Below are 14,753 nucleotides of genomic sequence, written 5' to 3' on the forward strand. Positions count from 1 at the left end.
GGAAGTGTTCGTGCAGCCCTGGTCCCAAAAATGGGGCACGGGGCGGCCGCTCGTGTCTTGCCTACCCTGAGAACTTTGGACCGCGGCCATAAGCGTTAGGCCTTGGAGCAGCAGCCCAGGACAAGGGCCCTACACAAGCGGGCCGACCTGGAACCCAATGGGCCAGAACTCTAGGCGAAGCGGGATTAATTTGGAAGGCTTTCCGCAAACTGTATATTGCGGGATTTTCCTGCCATTTCTCCTGTTGCCACCCTCCCTCCTGCTACTACTCACTTCCTGGAACAAGCTGGGCTTGGGCTGCCATGACACTTGAACATTCTCTCTCTCTCTCTCTCTCTCTCTCTCACACACACACACACACACACACACACACACACAAATATAGCCATTTATTTTTCACAGCCATTGGATTTGTAAGTATTGATGGATGTGCTTATTTGTCTTTCCTACTGTAAGCTCCACAAGGAAAAGGCTGTGACTTCAATTCACTACTGTCTTCAGTGCAGCATAGCAGGGCTCACCCAAAACTAAAATAAATGTGTTGGGAGTTAAACGTCCTGATAGCCCTAGTCTCTTCTCACCAGCCAAGGAGGCCTAAAGCTTAGGTGGAAGAAGGCTGTCTGTAATCAGGGATTAGGATTCAGTAGTATCTATCAGGTACCAAGCTATAAGAACTTTAGCCTGGCACTGATGGCTCATGCCTGTAATCTTAGCTACTCCGGAGGCTGAGATCTGAAGATCATGGTTTGAAGCCAGCCCAGGTAGGAAGGTCTGTGAGACTGATCTCCAATAAACTACTCAGAAAAAACTAGAAGTGGAGCTATGGCTCAAATGGTAGAGCACTAACCTTGAGCAAAAGAAGCTCAGGGAAGCTGGGCACCAGTGGCTCACGCCTGTAATCCTAGCTACTCAGGAGGCTGAGATCTGAGGATCAAGGTTCAAAGCCAGTCCCCGCAGGAAAGGCTATGAGACTCATCTCCAATAAACCACTAGAAAACCAGAAGTGGCACTGTGGCTTACACTGTGGTTCACACGGTAGAGCTCTGGCCTTGAGCTGAAGAGCACAGGGACAGAGCCCAAGCCCAGAATTCAAGCCCCACAACCAACAAAAAACAAAAAGAGGCTCAGGGACAGCACCTAGGTCCTGAGTTCAAGGCTCAGCACACACAAAAAAACTTTTAAATGAGCTCTGCAGGTTGTGACACAAGCCCTGGCACAGATAATGAACATTCCTGAAGAATGATGAACCAGAGAGGAAGGAGGGGAACCTTCCTGTTCAACCAAGATCCCACTTTGGGTCTCTAATTTTTTTTTTTTGGTCAATCATGGGCCTGAACTCTGGGCCTGGGTGCTTCCTCAGCTCTTCAGCTCAAGGATAGCACTCTACCACTTGAGCCACAGCGCCACTTCTGGCTTTTTCTGCTTATGTGGTGCTAAGGAATAGAACGCAGGGCCTCATGCATGCAAGGCAAGCACTATACTGAGCCACCTTCCCAGCCCAGGGTCTCATTACTTTGTGTGTGTGTGTGTAAAAATACTGTACAGAGGAGTTACAATTACATGGGCAAGATACGGGACTCATTAATCTTATGGTGAGGCATAGGACTGGCTTGTGCTTACCCATGTCTTTTTGGACACTGTGTGAGCTGCTATATTCTTGAGTTTTCATCTGCTCACCAATGATTGAACCATGAAAAACAGAATTTTCCTGAAACTACACAATCTAGCTAGCCAGGTAGAATAATTTGTATTTTTGGATTTGTATCTTACCTTCCTCTACTCAACTCAGTAAGTACTTAAGAACAAGATTAACCTTGTACCTTCCTCCCCACATAGTACCCAGTAAATATGGCTATTATGGGTACCCAATGCAGACACTGTAGGAGTAGGAAAAAGTCAAATCCAGACCACAGAGCAACACTATGTTGCTGTCCTATGAAGTCAAGATAGGAACAATGTTGTCCAATAATCCCATCACCTTGCTGTAAGGCTAATGTCTTCCACCAGTAATCTCTTTCACAAGAATCACAACAGACCACCTGCAGTATGTGAACTTTTTATTCTTCATAAAGTGCTCAAAACATGAAGAACAAGCTCTTTATAAACCGAAGTTACAACTAGGAAGACAAACAGCAAAGCAGAACTGGACCTGCTCCCTGCCCCACCGCCACCCCCCCCCCCCCCCCCAGCTCTCTTCCAACTTGTGGCCAGGAGCAGAAACATCAAAGAAAAACCCTGGGCTTTGATTTGAAACCTCTCCTCAAGACATCCCTGCCCTGGACCTGTGAGAGGTCCATCATTAAGGATAGGTGGAAGATCAGGGACCAGGCTAGAGCCCAGAGGAACACTTAGTAGGTTGACTCCCTCACTCTCCAACCCCCAGCTGCCCCAGAACATGTGACTGAAGGTCTGGGCACCCGTGGACACTTCTTAGCTCCGATAATCCTAAAGTTGACAATTCTACAGAGGCTTCCTCAAATCTCCAACCCCACTACCTGTGTGTGGGGCTCCTCCATGCTGGCAAAAGACATCACCATCACAATATATCTCCTTAGACATTCTGAGTGAAACTACCAGCCTGTCATGAAGAAGAGGCAGCCCCAGAGGGTTCTTGCCTTATCACTGGACCAAAACCTATTCTTTCAGCATCTCCTCACCTCATCCCGTATCTTTTGTAATGCAGGGTGCTCAAGTTATGAAGTTACCAAGAGATCCTTGCCATGGGGAAGCCTGCCATGTTCTCTTCTCTACTAGCAAACCAAGGCCTGAGCTAAAGAACGGATACTTTGGTTCAAAGTGCACTGTGGCCAGGGCAAGCAAAGTAAGGGAGCAGAAAGGACAGTCTGGGTCAGTAGCTTAGTGAACAGCTGAGAGAGCAACAAAAGCGTTTTCCTAAGTACATGTGTTTAAGATGTATAACATCCCATCTACGGACCAGGTTATTGATGCATCATAAGACCTGAGGCCTAATGACCTAAGCCCACTGCCCACCATAGGTTTTTATCCTATGATCCTCCAAAATAGGCTTGAGGGAAGAGAAGGCAGCAGGAAGGTTAAGGGAACAGAAAAATCTTGGCAGACCCCTTGTTGATATATTTTCAAAGAAAGAGCACATATCAGGACTAGCCCAGCTAGTATCCCCCTTCCCAGGCCCCTAACAGAGCCATTCCATGTGCTCAGCAGGAGAGGTCTACATCAGAGGCTCTTGACCCCACCAACAAAAGGCACATATTAATTGGTTTCCAAAAGTTCAAACTCTACCACAGCAGAGTTCTGGCATCTGGACAGGCAAGAACTGATATGGAGGCTTGAATGCAAAACATAAGCAGCCAAAGCCTCAACCTGGAGGGGCCCACATAACACAGGTAGGAGAGAACTCAAAGAACAAGGAAGAACTTTCCCCTACCCAGCACTACCTCCACACAGTCAGCATGACACTCAGTAGGAAGGTCAGAAGAGGGGCAGGAGGCAGCTAAAGCCACACACCTTGACTACTTCTGTCCATACTACACTTGTTCTGCAAAAAGCTTGAGGTGGAAACATTCAGGACATGACAGAGACTTGATGAGAATATATAGGCTCTCTGCTTTTGAGATGGGTATGAGGCTACAATAGATACCCTGGCCATCTGCAACAGACATACAGGCAGCTTGGTCCCTGTAATACTAGAAGACTCTCCACACACTGAAGGTAAATACAGAGATGATGGATCCGCTGTGGGAAGAAAATGACTGACTATTCTCAGGGATGATTAAATCTGCCAGCAAGTCTCATCCCAATTACCACATCCAACCACAGATCACCCTGAGCCATCTAGAAAGCTAACTTTATTCTCCCCATTCCCTAGAGCCCCCAAAGCTAATGGGAGTGAAAATAGGCAAGTGGGAAAGACCCAGGGTTCCCAGAGACACCAAGCTTTACATGGACCATTATGCCTCCAATAGGAATCCAAAGGGTCCCCTTCCAGCATCTCCAGCAGAAGTAGGAGGGAGAGGGTGGCAGGAAGTGACCATGAGGACAAGCTGTACCCTGCCCAGGCGAAACTGTGTTCAGCAGGAGGGAGGAAAGGCAGGCATATGGGCACATAGGCTCTATCTGGGTAGAAGGTCCTGGCCAGCCTTCCAGTGTCAGAGATGAGAGGGACTACTTGGGAGCATCAGGAGGAATCTGCAGCAGTGTGGGTGAAGTCTCCATGATTCGCACTAGCAGCCGGTCGATGTAGCTCTCTAGCTCCTGCACATGTTCATCCCGTTGGCTCAGCTCTCGCTCTCGCTGCAGGAGCAAGCCGATGAGCTCATCATGAGTCAGGTGGTAGTACTTGGCTGACTGGTCCAACACAGCAGAATCCTGAGGTCAGACAGCAAGAAAGTGAGCAGGACAGCCCCAGGCCTACCACCAGCCTCCCCACCAACACCTGTTTCCCCATTACAGGCCTCCGGAACTGCCTGACTCCAATGCTGGCGATGGCCTAAATAACTGGCTTCCAATTAAGGGGCTAACCTGCTCCTGCTCCACCCTCTCCAACACCCTACCCTGACACTATGGGTCTCTCCACAGCACCTGTTCTGTCAAGATGCCCCCTGACATCCTGCTGGGCCTCACCTTCAGCCTCTTAGTATCCACAGTCTGGCCAGGCTGGGGTGCTGGGATCACAGGCTGAATGCTGCCAGAGGTGACTGTTTTGAGTTTCTCCAGCCCACTGCTCAGGGCTGTGCTCAGACTGGAGCGGGGCTGTTTCTTCTCAGGGCTGTTCTCCACAGGGGCAGCACTGAGAGGCTTCACAGGGTGAGGACTGCAAAGACAGACATGGTGGTAGGTTATCAGGTCACCTTCTCTGCAGCATCGCCCGGGCTGCTGACAGCTGCGCCCTGCATGGCTCATCCCCATTCTGCCATGGACTTCCTATTCATGCCTACTGCACTCCCTCTGACCTGATGACCTGTCCCTTACACAGGTAGCTACAAACATCTTCTCTTGGACCCAGTCTTGGCCAGGGATGATCCCCGTCAACCATTTCCTCCTCTTCTATACTTTCTCCAGCATTGTGCCCAGCCCTCCCACTGTCCCAGTTTCCCCAATTCTGCTAAAACCAGGAAAGACTAAGATACTTGGACACCCATCTCTCCACTAGTAGCTTCCCATGTACATTTATTTAGACAGGCCTGTGAAACGTCTCTTGTGATCTTGTGTTTGCTCTAACTCTCACAAGTCATCCTTCCTTCCCAACCCTCACCCTCAGCACACACTACATTCCACACCTAACTTCTTACCTTTGGTTTACTCAACCCATTAGAATAGAACCTGGGCCCTATACCCACTATAAGTAAACTTGAAGTCACCAGCCCACTTTCTCAACTTCCTAACCTCTCTGTGGAGCCCACACTTGTACCATTCTCTCCTTTGGTTGTTCCCTTCCCTTCTACCTCAAGGCCTCCAGATGGCAACTAAGCCTCTGCCAGCCTCTTCGCAGTCTTAACTACTAGTTGCCACCTCCAGCTTCTCTCTTCTTCCTTGATATCTCCCCACCCCCCCTCCCCACTTCTCTCGCTCCCGCTCAGCCCTCACTTCCAGGATCTGGACCTGTGTGGACAGTTCCAAGCTGGCTGGCTCACTCCTCTCACACCTGTCATTTCTTCTGTGCTCCCTCAACAGGGAATCTTCCAGGGCCAGTCAGAACCTCAGAGTCCCTCTGACTTGTGCCCTTCAGCTCAGCCTGAATCAATCATGCTCTGCCACCTTCCCCCTCTCTGTCAGGGCAGCCCCTCCTCTCCAAGCAGTGCTAGCTATATCTTCTCTGCAGCCATCACTGCTACTAACCAGCCTTCCCATGAAGTCTTGCCTACCTCCAACTGCTCCCTGCAGGGTTCAGGAGACTATAATGGCTCCTGACTGAAAACACTTAATACAATCTGGGCCCAGTGTTCTCCATACTCCAGGCACAGTGGAAAGTGCTATCACTTAGCCACCTTAAAAAGCTACTTCTCTGCATGGAGTACTGCCCCTTCTTCCCAGTGCCTCATTTCTACTCCTGTTTCAAAACTGTGCAAGACCACCTCGCCCAAAAGGACTTCTTTTTCCAGTGTTAGGAATTGACCTCCAGGCCTTGTGCTCATGCCTGGCCTTTTCACTCAAGGCTGGTGCTCTTATCACTTGAGCCACAGCTCCACTTCCAATGAAGCTTCTTGATTCTCCCAGGCTAGGATAGCCTTCCCCTGGGATAACCCAGTACCCTACACCAACCATAGTTACATAAGCTGTAAGTATCCAGCCCACAAATCAGCTAACCCACCCTAGGGACCTCTTACAAATTCACTCTCACTCTACAGAAGCTTCACACTGTTCAAGAGTAGGAAGCAAAACAGCTTAGTCCTGAACTCCAGCACTGAATGCCACTGCAGCAGGCTCATGCAGACACCTAGAAACAGCTCTGATCCTTGGGACAGAGCTGAGACTCAGACTCAAATTCAGAGTAGGGTCAAGCACCTACCAGGGGCAGAGTAGAGAAAAGATGCATCTAAGTCCTAACTGCTACCTAGGAGTCTGCACTGCAGTGGGGAAAACAGCTCTAAGGACCATGTACCTCCAATGAGTAGCTGGTAGGCCTAGGCTCTCAGCCTATATCTGAAAGACCCTAAGCCTGCAGCCTTCATCTAAAGACATCTGTGTGGACTTATATGTCACCATATAAGCACATGAAGCCAACTCAAAAAAGAGCAAAACTGCCACACACTGGTGGCTCACGCATGTAATCCTAGCTACTCAAGAGGCTGAGATTTGAGGATCACGGTTCAAAGCCAGTCCTAACAGGAAAGTCCGTGGGACTCTTATCTCCAAATAACCACCAGAAAACTGGAAGTGGTGCTGTGGCTCAAGTGGTAGAGCACTAGCCTTTAGCTGAAGAGCACAAGGACAATGCCCAAGCCCAGAGTTCAAGCCCCACGACCATAAAAACAAAAAGCAAAAACACAAAAACACAATAAAAAACAAAAACAAAATCCTCCCATGATAGCAAAAAAAGAAGCCATGGGGCTACCAGCTTCCCCACAGGGAGTCCAGCAGTATCAACAACTAAGGAGGAAGACAAGGACGACTAGATCTCCCCTATTTTCCCCACTGGGATGGGAAATACTGGGTTTGATATAAAGCAGATACTCAGTGAACTTAGGTGACTTGAATATATGAAGCAGCAAGTACCCAAGCAGCCTGGGGGCTTCATGGAGGCCAGTGGTGGAGTATGATCAGCCCCCTAAGTCCCATGCCCTACTTGTTAGAAGCAGCAGCCTCTCTGCCCATCCCTCCTTCACTTGGGCCTCCTAGAGCACTGCTGTCCCTCGATTCTGCTGCCCAGCTGAGTCACTCCCAGCATACCCCAATTTCAACATTACAGATCAACACTCACTGCTTTACTTAGTGAGGTGTCAATCTCATTGTTCTTCCTTTAACTCAGTGACACAGTGAGCAATCACACAGGCATCCTAACTGCTGGGAACTCACCCTCAAAAGGCACAAAACCATGGAGAAAGCAAGCCAGTGAAGTGCCTGCAAAGGCTAGAGAGCCCTCTTTCTGAAGGTCTGTGCATTTGAGCATTCCTTTCTTTCCCCTGAGTTTATACCCTCTTCTCTAATCTAAGTCCTGGTTTCTTTTCTTGCTCTCTGCTTCCCCAGCCAGCTTCCTTACCCTTCCTGGACAGAAAACTGCTTGGGATCCCACTGCCACCTGCAGGAAGAACCAACCCTCCAATGAGCTCCTCCCCTGCCCACAGCTCCCCTGCACAGTGTGCACCACTGTCATCGCCTTCCTTGCAAGCACATGCAGGCTCACCTCTGTTCCTTGTCAGGGCTCCTCTCCAAACTCCTAGTTTGTGGGGCCACCCTGACTGTCTATAGTCCCATGCTACAGAAAACTCATGGCTTCAAAGCCCCCATTAATCCTGGGGTGGAGGAAATCTTCACTTGCCCTGAGGCAAGAATGAGGCTAAAATGTGGAGCCCCAGTATTGCTGTACCCCCTCCTCCCTGTCCTCCTGGAAAGAGTTTTCAGAGTGGACGCTCACCTGGCACTGGGCTGTGGCTCCTCAGCTGGTCGTGTCTCCAAGGGCAGAAGCACAAGCGGGGAGGCTGGGGTGGCTGCAGCGTGGTCCTCCCCGCTTGGGGCAGGAGAGCCTCCAGGAGGGGAGGGCTCAAGGGGGCCAGGGGATGAGGCTGGCTCCCCCGGGGATGGGGAGGAAGAGGTGAGGGGCCAGGCTCCAAGCGCAGGAGAACATGGAGGACCAGGCCCCCCGCGGCGGTGGCTTGCCCAGGGTGGGAGAGGGGGCGGTGGAAAGGCAGGCTCTGGGGGTGTAGGTGGCTCTTCAGGGCCAGAGTGGATGGAAGATTCCCTGGACCCTGGTGGGGATGTGGACGGGAGGCTGGGGGGATCTCGGCTTCCCTGAGATAAGAAGGGGTTCAAGGCATCTTCCTCCAAGGCCCACAAATCAGCCTCCTGGGAAGTGGCTGATTGAGGCCCAAGCCTTTCTTCTACTGACCCCTGGCTCTGGGCCACAGGGCCTTCTCTCTCTGGAGGTCCCAGGATCTGCTGACTTGGAAGAGCCAAACCTGTTGAGTAACAGGTTGTGGGGACAGGACTCTCAGGGCAGATAGTGGGCACAGTTGGACAGGCCACAGATTCAAGGGGGGCAGCATCTTCCACCAGCTTTTCCAGGCCTGCCCCACCCAACAGGGTTCTGGGAGACTCTACTGACTCAAGCTTTTCACTCTCTTCCTTGTTTTCCTGGGGACCAACAACCAATGCACTTGGGGCAGTGTCTTCTGTTCCTATCCCCCTCTTACTCATCCCCCCTGAAGTCTTCTCTTTCTCTTCCTCCTCCTCCTCCTCCTTCTCTGCCTCCTCCTCCTCCTCCTCCACTTCTACCTGGGAATTTGAGGGTGTGAAGAGGCGTGGTGGCTTGGGAGGTGGTGTGATGGATTGCAGCCCCTCATCTGGCTCCCATGCAGGCTCAGGCTCTGGCTCCAGCTCCAGCGAGGGGAGCCCCTCACTCTCCTTAGGTGATTCGGGCTGTGCTCGGGAAGCAGACAACTCATCAGACTCTTCCTGTGGGACTGGTGAAGCTGTCTCTGCTGTAGGAGAAACGGTGACCACATCCCAAGGCCAGGAATCATCCACCATATTGAGCTCATGGAAACGCTGGCTTTCACTGCTGGGGGTCTCCTCATTCTGGCCCTCAGGGGCATCATCTGGACCAGGCAGCTTCTCCCACATACTGAGCACTTCTGGGGAGCTGAACAGAGATGTCCCACTGTCTGCTGGACTTGGCTCAGCACCCCTTTCTGGGGCAGATGGCTCCCTGTCTGGTGTTGAGACCGAGGCGCTCAGGTACAACTGGACTGCTGAAGGGGACAGCCCAGTCCCCACAGACCCAAGGGGCCCAGGGTCAGACACATTTGTGCTCTGCTGGTCCAGTCCTGAGTCCACAGGAGCCCTGGGCTCCAGCCACATGCTGCTCCCACCTTTTTCTCCCCCAGGGTCTTCCTGGAGCTCTGCTGCCTTCACTGTCATGGCCTCATGGCCTGAGTCCTGCAGCCCAGCTGCCTCCAGCCCCATTCCTGCAAGGGCCAGGATCTCGCTCCTGGCCTCTGGATGCAGCCTGCCAGCAGCAAAGATGTTGAAGGTGTCGTCCCACTCAGGCAGGGCTTTCCCAGGGGAGGCCAGGGGGGTGGGGCTGGCCCTCGAGGCACTGGGGAGAGAGGGAGCAGGTGAAGGAGAGTTTAGTGCTATGTCCGCTACGAGCTCCTCGAAGAAGGGGTTGCTCTGCAAGGAGGTGAGGAACGGGTTGGTGACACCCAAGAATCCAGATGGGGTGGCTTCGGGGGCTGTGGTGGCAGCAGCAGCAGTGGCAGCAGCGGGAGAGGCAGCTGCAAAAAGGTTAGTGCTTAGCATAGGAGCAGCGGTGGGAGCAGGAGTGGGGTGGGCCGAAGCCCAGGGGGAGCAGGGGAGGTGGTGAGGAGGAGCAGCTGGGTCAGATTCTACCTGAGGAGACACGTCCAGGCTGTGGAGGGAGACAAAACCATGAGCCTCCTGGTTAATGCTGAGACTAGAAAAGCCCTACTGAATACCACACCCCTGCCCCCCACCTGGACACTGGGCGCTGTGATACCACATTGGCTATATGCAGACACATGGGTAGGTGACAGAGAGAAGACCCCACAGACATAATATTACTAGGTGCCATCCAAGGAAAAGGATGGTGGGCAAAGTGAACATCATCCTCACACCAGGCCCCAGACAACAGTAATCTTAGCTTACAGGGAAGATCGAAATCTAAACCCAGCGATTGATTGTTCCACTATCCTATTCTGAAGGGTCTGTTGAACACTGGATTCACACTCTTAATTCCTGACATTCATTTTAGACCTGAGGGAGAACTATCTTGGAGAAGGGAGAGAAAGCAGAACAAGGAAGGCCAACATAGGTATGTGGATGGACAAAGCCAACATGAGAGAACCAAGCTAGGCACCTACAATTCGTTCAGATGCCCAAACACAATGAGTCTTCACGATCCCGGGCAAAAGAATGAGGTAAAGATGGGGATATCACCAATCAAAGAGAATCTGCCCTGTTATCTTTAAGGGCTAATCTAACTGGCCAAGGTTGACAAGACTTCTATGATACCTAATACAAAGCACCACAGAAACAGTGCCTCCTCACCTCACCTACCTCATGGGCCAGTCTCAGGAAATAAAAGCTGGCAATGTGGCAGCCTTCTAGAGTCCAAGGAAAGTACTCTAGATGTCTTTCAAAGGCAGGTGCAAGTGGCTCATGCTTGTAATCTTAGCTACTCAGGAGGCTGAGATCTGTGGATCATGGCTTGAAGCCAGCCCAGGAAGAAAAATCTGTTGGACTTGAGCAAAATAGTTCAGGGACAATGCCCAGACCTTGGAATTCAAGCCTGAGTACTAGGAGAGGAAGAGAGGGAGGAGAGGGAGGGAAGGAAGGAGAGGAGGGAGGGAAGGGGGGAGGGAAAGAGGGAGAGAAGAGGGGGAGAGAGAAGACAGAGGAAAGAAAGAGGGAATGAGGGAGAGAGTGAGGGAGGGAGGGATCGAGGGAGGGAGGGAGAGAGAGAATGAGAGAAGAGAGGAGACAAGAGGGAAGGGGAAAGGAAGAAATAAAATGTGTTCTTATATCTAGCTCCCCCTAGGGGCAAGGGCAGGGCAGGTCCTCCCAAGAAACCCCTAGTGAATTTTATCTATACCAAAGACACAAAGACAACCTGCAGCCTCCAGGTAACCCCACCCCCAGAACCTTGCAGGAGGAGCACCTCTGAGCAGCATCTACAAACTTCAGAAATGCACCAAAAACCTTTGCTTTCCTAAGACACAGACAGAAGAATGGAAGACAGTGCTGAAGCAAAGCAGATCAAACATTCTAGCTTCAAAGGTCCGTAGGTAGCCTGCAGCTGAGCCCAGGCCTTGATGGCCTCACCCACAGCTATCCAACAGCCTCCCTCCTCACAGCCAGTCTTCTCTCCCTCTCTCCAAGCTGAGATGCCCCCAGTCCTTGACCCTGCCTTCCCAGGTGGAACACCCAAGGAAATCTCCACATCCATCTATTCCATTCCGTTAGTTCCTTACTCAGGAAATGCGAGTGGTGAGCCCTGAGGTGGCAGAAGCCAGGCTTTGCCAGCCACCCATTAGAAATGTGGGTAGGGCAGGAGGCCACCCGTAGAACAAGACTGAGCTGTTTAGAACTTGCGAGATTCTTCCAGGAACCCAGAGTCCAGTTTGCTCCCAGAGACAGGACAGAGGAAGTGGGAAAGTCTCACATGGAAGGACAGAGCCACACTGAAGGCACTAAACACATGGTTTCTTGTAGAAGGAAGTCCAGCTCCTGGGGACTCCTGTGACCTTTTATTCCCCTAGAAAAATTCCCCATCCAAGACAGGATTCTGTCCTGTCCCCACCATCTAGACAAGTGGTGGGAGGATGGGGAGGTAAAAATTTCTGTCTACCTCCAATTCCTGTTTCTAAGGACATGCGGAGACTCAAAGAGGAAGAACAATGAGCCCAGAATCCCTAACTCCAGCAAATGTCTCTGCTCTCTCATTCTAGTCAGGCCAAAGGCCAGATAACATGCCTCCTACAAGAACCGAGAAGAGTGAGAAGGAATACTCCACCACCACCATATGGGTTATAACCCTACTTTCAGCCTCATCAGTGATCCATACTAACCTCAGCCCCAACCCAGGAACAGGGCTAGGGCACTCCATCTTTCCCCAAGCCCCCTTCACGATAAGTTCCAGAGTAGCCTGAGAGAAAAGCCCATTTGTGTTAAACAGCAGAAATCTCAGCTCCAGCCTAGCCCCACACTCACCCTTACAAGCTGGCAGTACAGTATGGGCAATCTGCCCTGCAGGTAGAGGAGTGCCAGGGAAGTAGACGTGGAGTCCCAGGCTTAGCTTGGCAGCCTCCTTCCCCAGGGTGGCTCCCCAGAGATGCACAAGAACTCGTTGGTATGGAATCAGCAGAGAGCCTCCCCTGGAGGATGGAGCTCTGGGTGGCAAAGCCAACAGGCTTCCTAGAGCTGGCACAGCCTGAGAGCAACCTGTCCATCCAGGTCTTCAGCACCATGTCCTGCCCCCACCCTTTGTCTTCTCCCTGCTCTACACCAAAGGCAGATCTTGAAAGCTCTGCAAAACATTTCCTCTCCACCAGTCCTCTGGGCACAGGTCAGAAGCATGTCCCGTTGTGTGCTCACCTCTGAAGGCTGTTCTCTGACAGCAGACTTTATAAACACCTCTGTGTCCTGGAACTCATCATGCCAGCCTAGCACAGCCTCCCACCAGGCTGTACACATATGCTGAGTTGCCTTGTCTTTTAGGGCCAATTATTGAGAAAGACCAATTGCCTATCCAGACTGTCTATCCAGACTATCATTTCACCCTGGGGGAATAAAACTTCAGAGCATCAGCCAGGTACCAGTGGCTCACACGTGTAATCCTAGCTACTCAGGAAGCTGAAATATGAGGATTGTGCTTTGAAGCCAACTTAGGCAGGAAAGTCTATGGGATTCTTTTATCTCCAATTAACCACCAAAAAGCCAGAAGTGGAGCTATGGCTCAAGTGGTAGAATGGTAGCCTTAAGCAAAAAAAAAAAAAAAAAAAAGCTCAGGGACAGCACCCAAGCCCTGAGTTCAAGTCTGATGTGCACACGTGCACATGCACATACACACACATACACAAAAGAAACACAACCATTTTAGAGTTTTATGAACTCTGCAGCACTTAATAAGAATCACCGGCTCATTCCTACCACCCTTCTTAGGCTAGTGCTCTACTGCTGAGCCTCATTTCCAGTGCTTCCATCCTTCTTACACCACTCCCTGAGGCCACCAGTGTAGCAAGTTCCACCATTAGCCTGTTTCCTTTGGCTGAGATGAGTGAGCTCTCTGTCCTTCCTCCACACATCAGTCCCCAGGGTGGCAGCAGTGGATCTGCACAGACACTCTACTAGTTAGTTCCCAAAGTGCCAAAGCCAGACCCCCAAGGAAGCCAATCCCCAGCCAATGTGTCCTCTGGCCATCAACCCTCTTGTGACCTCCTGAGATATACTTCAATGCCCAGGAAACAAGTCAGGAAACTGGGCACTTGCGGTGACAGAGAAGGGCCTTATGAACTCTAAGTAGGAAGACCGTATTATCTCTTTTGCAAACCAAAACACTGTTAATATGGTAACTATATAACTATACTAGGAAAATAGTCACAAACAGGACATAAAGCTGCTCTAACTCTAAGTGCCTGGGAATACACTGAAGTAACATTTACAGCAGCTAGAACATAGCTGTTCTCTCTGAAACCACAGCACAAGCTCAGACCCACTGGGATCTGCTGTCCACCTTACGGGGGGAGAGCTAGGGAGATGCAGAGATGCTAAGGGCCACCATAATGATGTACTTGCCTCTCTGTTGTATCAGATTTACCCCCAGTTAAATGTATTTTTGTACATTTTTGGTTAGTGTAAGGGAGAGGGGCAGAAAACTAGGAGAACCAGGGATAGGCACAAAAACAGCCCTCTGTGTTACTGGTGGGTCTCACATGTATGGGCTTTCCTATTCACAAGCACACACTAACACACTACGGCAGAGCTGGCGTCTCTACCTATTCCCCCTCTGCTCCACATGAATAGAAGCCTAGGCTAACAACATGGACCAGCAGACCAGTGCACATCAGGGCCATCTTCTCTGTCCTTCCAGCCATCAGCCCTTCCGTCAGCCATTATCCAACACTGCTGCTTCAGGTATTCCTGTAGGGCATCAGTGCCACATGGGGACACTAGAGGGCGCTGATGCCCTTGCTAGCTGGAACCATCCAGGGATCTGCGTCAGTAGCTCCAGGTCCCCCCTAAGCCTGTAGGTCTATGGACAGGATCCCCACATCCCAGCTGGAGATCCTGGCAGCTACCTTCAGTTACTCCAGTTTTAGATCTTCCCTACAGCTTCTACTGGTACCCTGGTACCTTCCAGCCTGCTCAGAATGCAAATCAGAACAAGACAGAAACCCCACCTTTAGGCTACTCATCCCAGATTCTGGGGAAACTGAAAGGCTGTTAGGAGCTGTGGAGAAGCAGAAGGAAAATGGAGACTGTAGGCACCCCAGAAGGTAGCAGGTACATCTCCCACCTCTCAGCTCTCAGCATTTCACAGGGAAAAAGAAAAAAAAAAAACACACACAGAACTATGGCACATTCCTCTGCTGGGAATA

General features: G+C 51.0%; 1 protein-coding gene across 4 annotated transcripts in view; it reads right to left on the reverse strand.

Annotated features, from left to right (window-relative positions):
• Positions 1-2,040: 2,040 nt before the first annotated feature.
• Positions 2,041-14,753, reverse strand: part of Rab11fip5 (RAB11 family interacting protein 5) — a 40,937-nt gene continuing 28,224 nt past the window's right edge. The window contains exons 4-7 of one of the 4 annotated variants that reach the window (XM_042699812.1): positions 8,905-10,045; positions 8,054-8,868; positions 4,603-4,792; positions 2,041-4,347 (exon numbers count right to left, since the gene is read on the reverse strand). In XM_042699812.1, coding sequence (XP_042555746.1) covers positions 4,144-4,347; positions 4,603-4,792; positions 8,054-8,868; positions 8,905-10,045 — 2,350 coding nt within the window. In that variant the 3' untranslated portion in view covers positions 2,041-4,143. Of the gene's footprint in view, positions 4,348-4,602; positions 4,793-8,053; positions 10,046-14,753 lie in introns of all 4 variants that reach the window. The other 3 variants (XM_042699813.1, XM_042699811.1, XM_042699814.1) reach the window with 3 other exon arrangements.

The sequence above is a fragment of the Dipodomys spectabilis genome, unplaced genomic scaffold (genome assembly GCF_019054845.1).
Source record: "Dipodomys spectabilis isolate Male_0828 unplaced genomic scaffold, ASM1905484v1 ptg000262l, whole genome shotgun sequence".
In the NCBI taxonomy this organism is placed as follows: domain Eukaryota; kingdom Metazoa; phylum Chordata; class Mammalia; order Rodentia; family Heteromyidae; genus Dipodomys; species Dipodomys spectabilis.